The following is a 17424-nucleotide window of genomic DNA, read 5'->3' as shown; positions in this document are numbered from 1 at the left end:
AATGGATGGTGGAAATCTATCAGCAGCAGCAAAAGTTGTTTCCTAAAGTACGTCTACAGAACCTGCACCATTCCTCACGACTTCCCTTCTGCACCCTGTGGCTCTGACACTTCATGTTTACCAGCACACCGTGAGGTTCTCTCCTGAAATACACAGAAACACAGGCGCTGGCATCGATCCAGGCTTGCAGAAGATGAATTTAAAGACGTCGGTGATGAAGACCTCCCACAGCAATAGCAGGCGCACAGGTGTTGCTGCTCATGCTGCATATCCTCCCCCGCTGTGCACAGGGGGGTCACCGCTAACCTTGGCAGGGGTGAGCAAGTACTGCCGCAGTGCCCTTGTTCACTCTAGTGAGGGGCATGACACATGATTTTTTTTTATAATCTGACTTTTGTTTTCTTTGTACGTTTCCTTTCAACTTTTAATGCCTCTTGTGCACCACGGGGACGCTGGGAGGCCCAAAGCTTTGATAAATTTAAACAGCTATTTTTTTTAATAGTAATATCTACAGCTGCCTACACATGCCAAGTCTTGCTCCGTACCAGAAGTAGTTTTTGATTATATTTTTAAGGCATCTTTAAATCCATGACGGGCGAGATATGAGGAGGTTACAGTTTGCTGTGTGGTAGTTAATCTAACTTTTGTTTATCAGTGCCGGGGCTTTCTCTGTAAAGTACACGGGGGACTACACATGTGAGCCCAGGAGGAAGAAGTCAAGATAAGAAGTTGAGGTGGTGGAGCTGAAAAGAAATAGCTTTTGGCATTGTGCAGTCACACACACACACACACACACACACACACACACACACAAGCTTGCTGAGAGGAGAAAGGAATGAGAAGGATGCTTTTCCTGCAGTTAAGTCCCTGAAGTCATCGCAATCTAAAGTGACAGGACTGCAACAAAAATCATCTAGTGGCTGAACTCTGACCCCATCTGCTAAATCTTCTGCTTGGCTGTCTCCGACGATCATCAAGCGACAGTTTCTGCTCACCTGCCACGCAGCACAACAGGCATGGACTCATCATGAGACGTGACAGCTCTGACCGCGGGTTTTATGGCCGGGAAACAGCCCGGACTGTTGGTTTAGCTGCAGAAAGCAAACGCACTGTCGGCTGAGCAGGGTATGGACGAATATTCATAAGAGATTATTCATGGTTGGCTGTCAGCGGCAGTGACAAATCTGGAAGGTAATGGCAGCAGAAGCAGAATCCGACGGCAAGCAGTGCTGGAGTAAACGGACAGGCAGCCATCGCTGCAGAACAATCAGACTCCTCCATCTCTCATCTCCGTGAAAAAGTCATCTCTGATACGAGCACGCAGCATCCGCTCTGAGCAACAGGATCCTGGCCCATCAATCTCACCTGCCATTTATAACAAGCTGGCCACATCTGTGTGCCAAGAACACATTCTTCCAGAACAATGATGCAAATTACCGTTGAAAGAAAAATCCTCCTTCAGACATTACGCACTTTTATCCACCATCAATCTGGGATGTTAGGAGCATTTCAGGACATGTTTACATGAAAAGCTGTCGTTTACTTTTCTAATGGAACTGCTTCGGCTCTAACAGCTTCAAGGAAAAGAAATTATTTAAACTTTAAAAATGCAAACATCTACCGTAGGGTATTTAATCTGACTTCTAACTGAATTTCACTCGTGTGATTTTCAATAATTGTTGAATAAAAAAATTCTACTCTCTGTGGCTAGGAGGAGAAAGGTGGTTGGTTTAAGTCTAACTATTCAAATACGGATTTTCTGAGGGTTGCTGCATAAAACGTTTGTCTTTGAACTTGGTCTCATGCTGCATTCACTGTCCCTCAGAAACTCTAAGCGTTTTTTACACAGTTTACTAGCCTGGCAAGCCAGACTAAATAAATGTATTATTTAGTCTGGCCACGCTCCATTGACGGCTCTCGGTTGTGGGGCGGGTTCTACCGTTGTCTTTCAAATGATCTCCGCATTCCACTGGACAATGAATGTGACATACTCTTGTTTCACTCTGTTGCATCATCCCACCCACCAGGCATATAGAGTGCCCTGATTGGCCCACAAAGCAGATAAAGCTCTGTGATTTGTTCACTAAGCAGATAGAGCACTATGATTGGCCCACCATTATGGACCAATCACAGCTCTTTATGTGTTTGAAACCCCTCTAGACAGCTGTGATTGGCTAGCCAGAGTCCTGGTAGGAGCTGCGGAGGTTCCAATGGAGCATGCCTAGACCATTCTTTGCAAAGCAAGAATTTGGTCTAGTTCACTAGGCTATCAGTTTACAAAACCTAAGACAAAAATTATGCTGATCTTTACAAGTGAACTTGTTTATACTACTAACCAAATGCAGCATGTTTTCAGAGAAAAATAACTAATCTTATAAAATCTACCTCTGACATATGTTCTTTGTTAATCCTGAGTTATTGTGTTTTCACCATTCTGCTGTGTTTTTGTTTGTTTGTTTGCTTGTTTGTTTGGAGGGGATTCTGAATGTCTCTAACTGATACCCACTTATTCAATGGCACAATGGAGGAACATGTTTGTTTTATTGCATTTCCTTTAATGATGCAATAAAAAAAATCGCAGATGGAAAATGTGATTTTTTTTCCTTCTAATTTGGTAAAATCAGACTTTCTACGACGGAGGGTTAGAGCCACTGAAAATAAACAAAATATTGTTTTTCTTTTTTTAAGAAACAAGAAACAGTGTGATTTTAAAATATATCTGGGAAAAACTTTTGTTTTACAAAAGAAGAATAGAAAAACTCTCGTGAGCCACGGTCTTTTAGTTTATAAATTTATGTGGATTTTTTTAATGCATGATCTTTGATGAATCTAAAGTTCTGAAGTGTTTTTATTTGCTGTGTTTATTATTGAAACTTATTCATATTGATGATATTTTTATGTTTTTCTATTAAGATTTGTTTGGAATTTTATTTTACAACTTAAAGTGATTGTGTGTATTTTTCCTGGCGATAGGGGCAGTACAAACCTAAATCATTGCAAGCAAATTGTATTTTTTGTGGTCGAGTAAGGCCTTACCAACAGGTGCCCATCAGGGTCAAAAAGCCCTGGGGAGTGCTAACTTTAGCAAACTAACAAGCACATCAGACTCCCTTTCATCACTGGCAACGAGTTAACTGGAATCGGGTTTCGGCATCATTTGTTATTGTTAAGATGTGTAGAAAGCTTCTTTCCTGTCTCGATCCTCTCCAGCTAGCGGACTTTAATTTCCTGGGGTCTTAGTCATCAATCGTTCATTGAAAAATTCCTATTTTCCTTCCTCGGATCGGAATTTAGAATGTTCATTGGAACAGTAAAATCCTGATTTATAAAACACGCGGGGGGTACGCATGTTCCTCCGCACTCGTCTGATGATAAATCCCACCTGTGCGTACCCACGGGCTCGTGTCCATTCTGTCACTCACATACAGAACCGCCCTCAATTGACCATATTTGGTCATGAAACATCCTCAGCTTGTGAGGGGATTCCTTCCATTCTACCCGGAAAACATAAAGAAAATGTTGCTGCGAGACTGAGACGCTGGCTACCGAAGCTCTAAAGGAACAAAACAAGTTGCAGAGGTTATAAACGCAGTCGGGACAGAGAAGAGGTTCCCGTCAGGAATAAATAAAAACTTTAATGTGATCAATTGTAGAGTAACTGGTTGTCATTTACATTTTACATTTAAGGAGTCGTTCTGGTTGGAGTTGGTTTTATTTGGAAATGTTGTCCAAGACTGCAGCCTCTTTTCAGATTTTATATTACTTTAGGAGTTACCGTCTATGTTTTAGTCCAAATTTACATTTCCTTCCTAGCTCCAAGCTGCATAAATGAAATGTATTGCTAACTCTGCTGTCCTCTCAGTTATGGTATGTTATGACCTTTCTGAAATATTATTAAAAAAAACTACCTGTCTTTTTGAAATTACTGCTTTCTCCCCACCTGGCTGCCATTAAAGTCACTTTCAGTGCAGTTGGAGACAAAATCCTTGGAAGGTTTTCAGATTGTAGAGGAGAGAGGATGGAGGAGAGTTTTTCTTTTCTTAAAAAGGCTGAAAAGCAAAATTATATTGAGAACAAAGAAGTCTGGACATGTGGAGCTTCAGGTGCAACTCTAACTGAATAATTGAAGCATTCTGGATACCTGCAACTCAGTCAGTTCCAATATACAAATGCAGGCAAGTTCTGTGAGCGTATTCCTCTGAGCTAGCTGACTGATCTCATGAGGCGTTTCATCCAGCGTAATATTACAAAGCAACAAAATAAAAGGACTCTTCAAGGAAACATTGAGCAACAGAACTTCAAAAACCCAGCAGCTTCTTTTGAAATCATTCACAACGAACGTCGATGTAGGCGTTCACTTCCATGGTCTAAAAGTGAGCAAATTAACTTTATTGTCTAAACATGTTCAGCGATCAGCTTGACGAGCAGCGTGGTACCTGCTGGCATTCCTCCATCTGCTCAGTAATGATTTGTTGTCGATGGGGGACTGAAACACACACACACACACACACACACACTTCTAACACCTGGAGAGCCAACGTCGATCCCGTTTCTCTGCACAAAAACGCCTCGCGGGTGCGGGCCAAAACATTCTGGCATCACTGTCAGCTCCATTAACGATGCGTGGTGGTGACAGGCACGCAAGTGAAGCAACAGCAGCAGCCGCACTGGTAGATTAATGTCATGAGGACGGCGCACGAGGCGATAATAGCTTGGGATGGTCTGTTTGCTACCACTACCATCGAGCAATGCGCTGCTCTCATCACAAGCCAAGATAATTAACATCACATGCAACAAATCTGATAATCGCTGCTGGGCAAGATCCTTGAAATATATCAACGAAGTACAATCCAACTTAGACGAATCTAATTCATGAACAGCATCAGTGATCGTTCACTGCTTCGTTTTGGTCCCTCTGGCCAATTCCTTTGTCAGGCTGTCTGAGTTTATTAGTCATTTACGTTCTGTTATGTGGTAACTTTCTGTGTAAACTCCTAGTTTTCCCTGGTGAAAACAACTTTACTGGACTAAAATGGGTGGCTGCTGTTTTAATAAAACATTCCCATCCTGTGTGCTTTTTCTCTTAAAGCTCTCCATCACCGGCTCCTTTTAAGCTAAGATTATCCTTATTAACAAAAACTGCTTGGGAGGGAATAAAACAATGAGAGCGCTTGCAAAATCAGTCTTTCAGTCTCCAAGGTAATGTGTCACTGGGCTGTGACAGTTGGTGACAACATCCAGTGCAAGTGCTCACGAGGGAGATTTTAGAACAAATCAAAATGTTTGTGAAAGCGTTTAACGTCCTTACATGCGTTGCAGGGCCTCAGTGTAATGTTGCTTAAAGCCTGGTTCACAAGGCAGCAGTGGCGGTTCTACATCGAATTACTCCCCGGGCGAGGCCCCCTTTGAGCGCCCCCCCCTCAACCGCCCCACCACCCCACCTGCACGAACACACGCATGTTTTCTACAAACAGGCATGTTTATTAGAACGACTATTGAACATTCATTTTTCTAAGTTGCACATATTTACATTAATTACTATGAAGTTGTCAGAATGTAAAGCAATATACATTATATACTGTATCAAAATATATAGAATCAAATATACAAAAACAAACAATAACTAAATATTAAGAATATATGAACATAATAGATAATAAATATTCTAAATAGCAAAAATATTTCACACATAACAAACTAAAGATAATCACTACAGCACTGCACTTAGAACAGAAAACACAAACTAAAATTAAAACCTAACCTTGATGCAAAGTCATCAATAATGTCATCACATGAAATCTGCCCCCCTACTGAGTGATTGATACTAATCAGAGCCAGGTTAGTGAGCCGCCCCTGAAACATAGATGACCTCAGGTATGACTTGATCAAGTTTTGAAAAGCTCCTCTCAGCTTGAGCCACAGTGACTGGCAGAGCAGTCCAAAAGTTGGGGTAGATCTCCAATAGATCTCATGATCCATAATATTTTAGAATTGCCTCTGAAATTGTAATTTAAACTGACATAAAAAACTGTAGACTACCAAAAATGCCAACTTTTACAGAACAAATCATGTAAAATAATCAGTGCAGCCATCTGCAATAAATAAACAGGATAGTTAGTGGTGACTGGGGAGTTTTCTTCTGCTTGTAGAGTTGTTTTATTTATTATTATGTGAACATGATCAACATGTGTTTGTTGTTGTTCAGACAGGCCACAGGCTGCAGTGAGCATTTAACAAATCCTAGTTTGAATCAGTAAAAAACGATTCAAGGACTTTTTTCGAACCATTTGAATATTCGTTTCAATATTTCAGCCCTATTAGCTCTGTTAGCAATTAGTTGACCGCATTTAACCGTTAAAATCCCAGTTAACTGGTTCAAAAAATTGAAAACATGCATCATGAGAGCGTACATACCTTTATCTTTCTCCTCTTTTTTCTTTTTTTCCCCCTGAATGGGGCACCTGGTGGTTTTAGCCTTTTTATGTTATTCTCTTCTGTTTGGCTCTTGACTCCGTAAGTTTCCTTTAGTCAGGACTAAACAATTTGACCTTGATGGGGGGGTGACCACAAAATCGTTTTGTTTTTCCTTTTTTTATTCGGCCATTTCACACAATTCAGAGAAACCTGAAAGAATGATAGGCCTGTGTTTATGATATTATGAATGAAATATGGAAGAACGTTAAGATGTGATTGACTTTAGCCACGTTAATACAGTTGATTCAGCCCCTACACGCTCATTTAATTTGGGAAAGACGCAGAGGTGAATTCCCCCGCCGCACCCCTCCCCTTCCTGTTCTTCATAGACACACGGTGCACGTGAACGTTCTCAGTCAGCATGAGCGCCTGCAGCTGCAGGGGGCGCCAACTTGCTGTTTCCAATCCAGACACTGTCAGATAATAGAAAACCTCGGTGCGGCGCAGATTTCCTTTTTTTTTTTTTTTTACTCAGCGCTTGTGCGCCCCTTTTGTGTCATGAAAAAATGCCGCCCCGGGCAACTGCCCTGTCTGCCCGTGCCTAAAACCGCTACTGCAAGGCAGAATAATTAGGCAGAATTTTTGCCACTTCTATGATTTACCGTAATGTCTCCAAAGATAATCTCATCAGATAATCTTACAGTGTGTGGTATGCTACGAGCACTCTGGTCTGCTCAGAAGGACATCGGGACCGCTCTGATCATAAAGCCGGGCTTTCAAACATGTTGGATTGTCTTGATCTGATTTTGAGAAACAAACGAACGTGCTGCCTGTCTGTCCAATCAGAAGATTACCACTCCTCCACCATGTTTGTTTCACTTTGAAGTCACACGTTACCTAGCCAGATTTCCCGTCTGACCGAGGAATGTCCGTGACTTAAAGTGGTCCCTCTTCAGCCATTTTGAAAGAAGAAAGCTGGCTGAGGAGGAAATCTGTTTCAATGTAACCTTCCTTCCAACATGACTGAGACATTAGACTGTTTTGTGATTATTTCACTGTTTAAGATGTAGTTAACTAAAAAACATGTTTTAATGATTATTTCTGATTAAAATCCTACACTGAGTTTTCCCACAAAGGCTGAACATGAAAATAGTTTTCTACACCTATCTCCTGCATTAGATTCTGATAGAAAATTAACAGTGAAACTCAAGGATTTGAAAAGCCTGACAGGATGACATCACACTTAACATTCATGGACTCAATTATCTTGACTCACGATGGGGAAGGCTGTTGTTGGTTTAACGTCCAAGAAACAGCAATGTCTCGACCTACTAGAAGCTAACAGTTAGCGTTAGCAACTCCACTTCCTAAGTGTGCGTTATTTGTGGAGATAAAACATCAATGTTGTAAAGTAAACTGGATCTCGCTATTGAAGGGTGCAAGAGTGGAAGTGCGTGTCCTGGGATTTGACCTACGGGTGTTTCTTAATGCCAAGGCACCTTGCCTTGATATCTTGGTCCCGCCCTGGTTGCCTAGGAGATACGTCATCAGGAATAGCCAAGGCGTGTTCCAATGTTCATGTTCTACCAAGGCATCTGTTCTCCATTTGTTAGTCATTTAGCTAGCTGAGCAAGGACAGACTGGAGGGATGTTTCTCAATGCCAAGGAACCTTGCCTTGATGTATTGGCCCTGCCCCGGTTGCCTAGGAGATACGTCATCGGGGGCCGCCAAGACGTGTTTAAGTCGGTTCCAAAGTTCATGTTCTACCGAGGCCTGTGTTCTTCGTTTGTTAGCCGTTTAGCTACCTGAGCAAGGATACACGGAAGGTGTCTTGTAGTCTAGCCTTGGTCAAAAATTACCCACAATACACCGCAGAAGCCGGCAGCTACTTCGGGGACAATTTTCAAGTTTAAAAGTAAGTCGGGTAATTTAAAATGTTTTTTTTATATCCAAAGGAGTTATCTATTGTTGATTAGTTGCTTAATAGCTGCAGCTTCGGTGGCTAGCGGGTAGTAACTCACTTATATTTTTTATTTAATAAACATATACACTGTAATGTCCACAAATGTTCAATTTTCACCTACAGATGACCTACAGGTCATCGGTTATCTACAGACCTAATTCAATCCTATGAGGTAGATTTTATATTCTAGCTGCCAACAAGCCACAAGATCCTGAACTGCCTGTTGACATCCTGGAATCATAACATTGACATCCCGTTCTTTCCCAGGTCCCTCACAGAGCACCCTTTTCTCTGAACTCATCGCTTCAAAGAAGAAAGAAGATTTTTAAAATTAAATATGAACTTCTGAAATTTACAAGTTAGAAAATCATTAAATAAACACTTGTTTATTGTTATGTATAATAATTATAAAATAATGAAATGTTTCATTCATCTGTGCTCAATGATTGTTTTAGCATGTTTACTTGACAAGGTCATAACTTTGCACTCACACAAGTACAAAGTAAGGTAAAGTTAAGTCCATGACACATAATTAACCTTTTACCCAGATCAAGAAGGTGTGTGTCTCTGAGATTCTTGGTAGCATCCAAACTTGTCAACTTTTGGTTGGCTACACAATCATAACACCACAACATTAAAACCAGATCATGCTGGTGATTCTTCAGTTCTAGCGAAGCTTCAGGCCGGCCACCTGAAACAAAAAACCTCTTTAACCACCAAAGCTTTTGACACGTCGTAAAAAACCTTCTTCGCACCTGCGAAGCTGATACAACAAGATAGTTCCTGCAGTAGAAGCTGATTTGTTCAACTCCTTAAGAGTTATTCCTGAGACGCAAACTAGTTCCAACTGTCGTTACCTGGAGATGACTCTGGACTGACCTGTTCGTACTGGAAGTTAGCCTACGGACTTCGGTACCGGGGTCTCCGACCCCCCTCCCCGACATCTCGGATCCAAAAGGGCGTCTCCACTTGGGTACGTAGAACACAGTGAGATGGGTTTTGATAATAATCATCCTTATAGCTTAACGCAAACCAAATTCTTTTACATCCAGAACTCAGCTCTCCGAGATACGGAAGTTCTGACCAACATCGCATTCACACACAGGTTCCAGACACCGCCTTTAGTTCCATCCACTCACAGTAAATAGTAGTTAACTAATTTGTCAAGTTTTAATTGTTGGTAAAATAAATTCTTACTTTTATACACCTGACTGTTTCCTGAATCAAAACGAAGTGTGTACAATCCCCTAATGAATAAAGACTCCTAGAATCTTCTGATTAAACACAATAAAGACCAGGCAGGGTGATATTCTATATTTAGATAGAGTATCACAGCTTATTTGTCTCATGTAGAGTTAATATATATACTGAGCTGAAGTACCCAGTTTATCTAACCCTACAACACAATTTAAAAAGTAATAGGCTTGTTTTATACTTATATTGAAACTAATACATATAAAATATAACGTTATCTCCCGTGTCACGTGACGTTACGTGACCACCTTGGAAGCCGCGGTCACGTGATGCAAGTCTTGTTCCATTTAACCATTTTCTTTGACCAAGGAAGGACAGTGTCCTCGCAAGCAAGGCGCCTTGACATTGAGAAACACCCGAGGTGTCTTGAAGCCTAGCCTTGGTCAAAATTTTCCTAGAATACACCGCGGTATTTTCAAAAGGATGGTGGATCAGAAGCTGGCAGCTACTTTGGGGGCAAATTTCAAGTTTAAATGTAAGTCTATTTAAAATATTTTTTAATATCCAAAGCAGTTAGCCATGGTTGGTTAGTTGCTTATTAGTTGAAGCTTCGGTGGCTAGCAGGTAGTAAATCGTATATACACAATTTAATAAGTAAAAACAACACGCCTGGCCTCGGAAGACATCATCTTGCGAGGCCAGGCGTGTTGGCATTGAGAAACACCCTACATCTACACCAGTGATCTACACGCATTCTTCTTCTCTACATTTCAAGTATGCACAAATCACAGCACTGCCACCTAGCAGATGTAAAATAACAAGTTTGCTATTTTATTTCCTTAAGTCATTACCCAAAGCTTGTGACCAAAATAAACTGTTGGGTACATTTCCTTTACTTATCATGTTTCTGAAGGTAAAAACATTCAGTCCTGATCACATTATTTCACTCTAGTTCACACTGAAGCAACAACGGACAGAGAAGCTCGACTAAGAGGAGAAGCTCAAGCTCCACCTTGACAGGGACAATGAAGTCTATCGATGGCAGCACAGCATACCACCTTCTCCACTTTCATCGTCGGTAACACAGCAGCAGTTCGGACTCCTCCCTCGATGATAAGAAGAAATCATTTTCTGATAAATGGAAATAATCACATTCCAGATATAAACATAAAGTCATTTAAGTTTGGTTTAAAAAGTTTAGGCAATTACAGGCCTGAAAATCCCCCAAGGCAAATATAGACTAGAGTCTTTATTTAATTAAACACCTTTAACACTAGCTTCAGGCTCCCTGCTCTTAAAAGCCTCCATAAGCAGCAGACTGACGGACCACAGGCAGCACAGGGTATTCAAATTCCTCTAAAGCCATCAGACAGGTGACGAATAAACAAGAAGGGGTCTTAGTGACTTACACCGCAGCTCAGACTGCTTTGCTATTCCATTTATTCGAATAAAGTAAAATGCAGCCTTGTGTGTGCTGTCTGGACTGTGTCATCCATCTAATGCGGCTGCATTCAGGAAAAAAGCGAGACGGAAAACACAGGCTGCATTTTAACTTTTTAAATTGGTCATTTTTATTCATTTCAGACTAAGTGCATTCCATTTTTATTCTTTTTATTTCCTGCCATCAGTCAGCAAAGGAAAAATCCGAGCCAGAGTGTTTAGTAGCAGCTTCTAAAACCTGGAAGCAAAGAAATGTCGGGTAAACACTGTGGAGTGGTTACAATTATAGATGTTTCTGGTTTTCTGGTCCATGTTTCAGTTTCATGACTTTAATTACCATGTACTCATTTCCTTCAACAACATGTAGTCCTTCTCCAGTTTTCCATTGTTCTATTAAAGACTTCTGTGTTATTTCCTCCAGAACACCCACATTTCATCATTGCCTTTTGTGTGAGCACACACCCCCATTTCTCCATTTACTCACCCCCACCCCACCCCACCCCCACCTCCACCTCCCCACCCACCCACTCCGTGTTTGCCCCAGGAGAGCCGAGTGTCTCAGGCTATTTTCTGTTGGAGGAATCGTCGCCACCCCATCCTACATCCTCCCAGCTGAGCACCTGCTTGCGTCAGCACCCATCCTCAGTGTGGTTTTAGCCTCCTGAGTGTTTGGAGCTGCAGTTCTGAGTCGCCCAGTGTTTTATTTACCTTTGTCTTTGAGGGAGACAAACTGAACACACAGGTATTATCACATATGTTTCTCTTTCTGTAAGGTCATCTCATGATTTAAAGCAAAAACCCAAGAGTTTGAATGCTTTACGGAAGCAGAACTGTGAACAACTTCACACTGGACAGCATTCTGTCACCCCCTGGTGACCAGAAAATAAACGCAACAGTTTTGTGGTTGGTAGGTAAACTACAGAAGGTCCCTACCTGCTTTGCAGCTGTAAAGCTAACAGTTAGTTTTTCAGTTAAATAAAAAGCACAGGAAGAAATAAAAGAATATTTTTTGCGGGGGGATGGGGGGGGGGGGATGGGCCGGCAGGCGGGCGGGCGGCATCATGGTGGAGCCTAAAAGTCTTTGAGCTTACGCAAAGAGCTAAAGCCAGAGTGAACATTGGCACGGCCAACAGTAGTTTGAGGAAGCTTAAGGAGGCTATGAAATCCAGGACTGATGGTGACCTGGCTTTGTTGCTACCAGACTTGTAAGTAATAATCTGAACTAATCTTTTCACTTTGTGGCTTATTTGGCTCGTGTTAGCGTTTGCTCATTGTTAATGCTAGCTACAGCAGGCTGCCGCTGGGTTATTTACGACAGTTCTAATTCCATAGGTGGAGCAGCCACCTTAAAAGCAGGTACCCCCGCCCCCTGATGGTGGCTGATCTATTAAACTTAGCATTGATTTTAGATTATCAACATTGATGCTTGATTATAACCTATTATTAGCAGCTCCAGGCCAAAAAAATAAACATTTTTTACTTGCTTATTCCCTGCTGAGACCTTTGGGCGACACTAGCAGCACTTCTCTGCTTTTATGGCAGCGTATGTGTTCTTTATCAGACTAATCAATCAAGTAGAATATTGGCTGTGTCTTTGAAAGTTAATTCAACAATGTTTTTGTGCTGCAAAAATATATATATTTGACACATCTTAAAATAGTCATTTTAATGGTATATTATTTTAATGCTAGTGGGATTAAAGTACATTTGGTTTGATGGTTTATCAAATTTGACCACATGACGTAGAAACACTACCAACACTCAGCTTAGCTCTGAATGGTCTTTCAGCTCCAGAACTCATGATAAATATCACTAATTCACATATTTTACACGAGTCCATCATGAGGGTTCTCTTACAACATTCAGCAGTTTTATGGGCATTTTAATGAAAAGTGTCCAGAGGAGCCGGTGACCTGTGACCACACGGAGTTTATTGTAAGAGAAATATACGTTTCATTCCCTGAAAAGTTACAATGCTTTATCCTGACAGTGGGAATATTGGGAAGTCTGGAAAATTGAAATCCTTTAATAATTAATTACTAGTAAAGCACATCATTTCTTTCTATGCTGCACCCAAAATAGCACCTAACTTTTTATTTTCCTGCACCATTTTCTGTATCACAATGTCTCATGATGTGCAAATGGAAAAACGTCCTTGTGACGGTTCTTTTCAACATAAATTAAGCTGATCTGATACACGAGTAAATCTATAACCCTGCAGCTTCACGGTCACAGGCTGAATTAAGAAGACATCTGCTGTTGGACGAATGAAAAAGCTTAAAAGTACAACGCTCTTGCAAAAGTAATCAACTTGAAAAGCAGCAATTTATCCTATAAATCAATAATTCCAGTTATTTCCTTCTTTTCTGCTCCTTAAAAAGGAATATTCCAGGTATTTATAAAATAGAATAGAAGGTTTCTTCAAATCATGAGAGACTCCACGTCAGCAGCAGCAAGTCGAACGTTATGCACCACCTGCGTAGAAATTCAGCTGTTTTCTATTTCTTTTTTTTTTCATGACTTAAAGGCATTTTGCAAGAACAAGTGCAAACCTACAACCCCTTCAGACATGTTCATGCATCTGCCTGATACACGTCCAGTAAAGTCAGCTGCTGCAGCTTCTAAATAGAAATAGACAAAAAGTTTCATGAAAATCAAGAGAAACTGGTTAATAATCTAAAGTGAAGCTCGGTGAACGAAGCTACCACGGATATTCTCTTAGTAATAACAGGAAAAGACACATAAATCCTCTCATTGCTGTATTCAAACACAAAACCAGCATCAGCAGAGATTCTAGCAAACCCCATGTTTCAAAAAGTCCAAGCATGTCATTTTATCACTTTTGTTTAATTAATACTGAATGGAAACAGGAGAACGCTGCAAAAACGGATGTTCAAGACTGATTTGCTAGAATTCTTAAAACTAGCAAAATAATCAAATGTTAGATTTATTTACTTTTAGGATTTCTAGCCAACCTACAGTTCAATTAATTTTAAGCTGTGCTGTATTTGCAGATAAGAATTTTTCTTTTATTTTAATTTTAGATTTCATTAAAAAATATGTTTTTATTGTCTTGAAAGTCAGTTTTATCAGTGGTCTGTTGACTGGACATTGGATAAATAAGATTTAATAAAACATAAAACAAATCTGACCAGCTCTTTTTCAGATCAAACAGCTTTTAGATTCAGTGCCAACCCGGAGAGAGGAACCCCGGCTCTGTGTGAGGGATCGGACGACCAGCAGAGCTGGATCAGTGCCAGGCTGAGCGAGGCTTGTATAGGACAGGTGGTTTGTTCCATGAAGCCCTCCACAGAGCCCAGCTGATCCTGGAACAGGGAGTGGCTCAGCGTTGGGCTGCTCAGCAGCTGGTTTGGGTTGTCTGCAACTGACACCATGTGTCCGAGTATTTATACCAGCCATGAAGATCTCAGGCTGTAAAGTATCCCTGAGAAAATCTACTGGCACTTTCAATAGACAACCAGATGTCACTGGGGCACTTTTTCTACACACACACACACACACACACACACACACACACACACACAGAGGGAGAGCTCAGAAGATCCTGTGTAGGACTTTGGGAACCGTCTGAGAGCTGCTCAGAGGAGTCCAGGTGTGATGTAGTTCTCTCATTCCCAAACTGTTTCTTCGTGTCAGTCAGAGCACGCGCACGACAGACAAAGAGAATATTTGGATCAGCTGTCAGCGCGCACTGACATAACAAATTCATCCTCCATGAATGGGTTTTGTGATGGAACACACACATATACACACATGTTGGTATTTCTGTTTTAGTGAGGACTTGTGTTCATTTTTGTGGCTGTATTATGCCTAACCCACTCTAACCATAACCAGTGATGATCTATTCCTAATCCTAATCTTAAACTTGATCCACAACATACCTCTAAAACCAACTGGTAAACATTTAAAAACAAGAGGACCACAAAATTGTCCTCACTTTGAAAATTTACTCTGATGGATATAAACTCGTGACAGTATGTAAGTACGAGAACACACACACACACACACACACACACACACACACACACACACACACACACACACACACACACACACACACACACACACACACACACACACAGAGCAGCTCAAAGAACCGAACCCTGCATCCTCCTCTGCCTCTGCCAACTCTCTGACACGAAGGTTTATCCGCGTGCGCATTTTGCGCACCGACCTGACCGCTGCTCCGAGGAGACGCGTTAATAGAAGCTGAACAAAGAAGCTTGTCACATTTTTGATTGCTCGGGTTGTTTTGAACTTTTCTGATCTGATGACCTAACATGTCCCCAAAAAGTCTCCGCGCGTCTAGATGCGGGTTAAATTGAGATTCCCGGCGGGATGTTCAACGTCTCCGCACAAGTTCTGGGTTCTGGACCAGACCCAGATCAGTCACACACTTTCTAGATTTGGAGGGGTCTGGATCTGGATCCACACAGGTAACAGTCTCACCGCGGACTTTTCCAGTCTGACGGGAACTTTTCTCGTGTGTTCTAGTTACCTGTTGGTCGTTCCATGCTGTCTGCGCAGATCCCGACGGCCAGCATCAGTAGCAGAGCCACTGAAAACATGTTGGCTGATGCTTAAAATTCCAGTTCGGTTCGTCCCAACACGCAAATCCTGAAGGAAAGCGCAGCAGCAGCTGCGGCGGACGGGTGGACTGGAGAGAAGTTGTGCGCTCTGCTCCGTTCGGGGGCGCACCGCCTGCTCCCTCCCAAGCCCGCACAGGGAGCTTCTGATCTCCAGCTAACGCGTTCAAAGGGCCCCCCTTCCTGTAACGGCTCCACTACGTCGGCTCTTTTTGCCTTTTTTTTTTTTTTTTTTTTTGCCTGAATTTGTCTTTAGAAATTATGACGCAGGAATGTGGGTCGGCGGCGCCTCCATGTGGCCAGAAGGCGGATTTAAAGCAGTTTCTATCAAACACCTTAGAGAGTGTCTGCATGGAGCAGGGGGCAGGAGTAGATTAGTTTTGCAGCAAGAGAGAGACCAGATGAAACCACAGTTGAAATATAAAATCAAATTATAGGAGAACTGTTGATATTGAAAGGTCAAAACCAATAAATACCAAAATATCAAAGCTAAAACTGGGCAGAAAGTTTTATAAATGATCACAATGAATTTTTTTAAATAATTATAATATAATTTTTAAGTAGAAATATCGTTTCTTTCTCCTTCCAGAGACACATGACCAGTACCTTCTGGGGTTTCACAACCCCCCCATGGAACAGCCATGCACACATGCACCCACACACTTTCACACACTGGATATGACGAGCTATGTTGTAGCCACAGCTGCCCTAGGACACACTGAACAAAGTGTTTAACATGCAGGCTTAACGTGAAAATAGTCTTCTACACCGCTTAGTTCAGAAAGGTCTTACAGATCTACGTCACACTGTCAAACATTCATAGACTCGCCCATCTTGACTCACGACGGGGCCGGCTGTTGTTGGTTTGGCATCCAAGAAATGGCAGAGAACGTCTCGGCTAATTGAAGCTAATTGTTAGCATTAGCAACTCCACCACCCAGCAGAACTCCCCCAGGCTTTTGTTATTAGTAGAGATAAAAGATCAATGTCGCAAACTATACTTAGTCAGTGGTGCAGTTCCTTTGCTGTTAGCCAATCAGAAGAGAGAGGTCCAAATATCAGGAAATAAGACTAAATCTTGTTGTAATTAAGCTGCTTTCTCCTCAGACTTACTTCTGTATCCTGGAACAGGCGCACCAGAGCTTTTTTTCCCAGAGAAAACCTTACAAAGCATTCACTGCAATTGTATTGTATTGTAATTGTACAGTATGAGTAAAGCTGATCTTTAAAATGTCAGGAAATGGGAAACTGGATACTAATCCAGGAACAGCAAGCCCAGTTTCAAGTGGGGAGAGTGGGAAGAGCCTGCAACACAACCAGGCTCCAGATGGCAAACCCTTCGCCTCCGCTGAGGAGTCTGATAGGACAACAAACAAACTGAAAAATTAGTCAAATGAAAATGTAGCTTTTTCAGTCAGGCTGTGTTTTTGTTTGTAGAATTAACCAAAAATGTCAGCGTTTTAGTGACAGGTCACTGGTGATGAAGTTTAACGGTCCTGCCTGAAAACCTGTCCATGTTTTGTATTAACATAAAACTGGTGAGTTCAGGTGCTGTTTTCAATGATTCAGAAGTTAGAGTAAAGAAAATCACTTGAAAAGGATCAGATACAATTCAACCCAAAAATATATATATATAAAATATATATGACAATCATTTTGTTGTCCTTGGATCTTTTTGTCCAAAGACAAAAGTTTCCAGACTCCAGATGGATCACAACATCGATGAGGTTCCATTAAATCACCACACCCCAACTCCCGAGGAACGCTTCACTCAGCCTTCACTCTGAGAGCGTTTTTGGCTTCCA

At 41.5% G+C, this 17424-nt stretch overlaps 1 protein-coding gene across 4 annotated transcripts in view; it reads right to left on the bottom strand.

The window, feature by feature from the left end:
- Positions 1-15816, bottom strand: part of ptprua (protein tyrosine phosphatase receptor type Ua) — a 323447-nt gene extending 307631 nt beyond the window's left edge. For all 4 annotated transcript variants that reach the window (XM_015973274.3, XM_015973276.3, XM_015973277.3 and 1 more), the window contains exon 1: positions 15532-15816. In XM_015973274.3, coding sequence (XP_015828760.1) covers positions 15532-15601 — 70 coding nt within the window. In that variant the 5' untranslated portion in view covers positions 15602-15816. The remainder of the gene's footprint in view (positions 1-15531) is intronic.
- Between the last annotated feature and the right edge of the window lie 1608 nt (positions 15817-17424).

Source organism: Nothobranchius furzeri, chromosome 19, assembly GCF_043380555.1.
Source record: "Nothobranchius furzeri strain GRZ-AD chromosome 19, NfurGRZ-RIMD1, whole genome shotgun sequence".
In the NCBI taxonomy this organism is placed as follows: Eukaryota; Metazoa; Chordata; class Actinopteri; order Cyprinodontiformes; family Nothobranchiidae; genus Nothobranchius; species Nothobranchius furzeri.
This window is presented reverse-complemented; position numbering and strand designations above follow the sequence as displayed.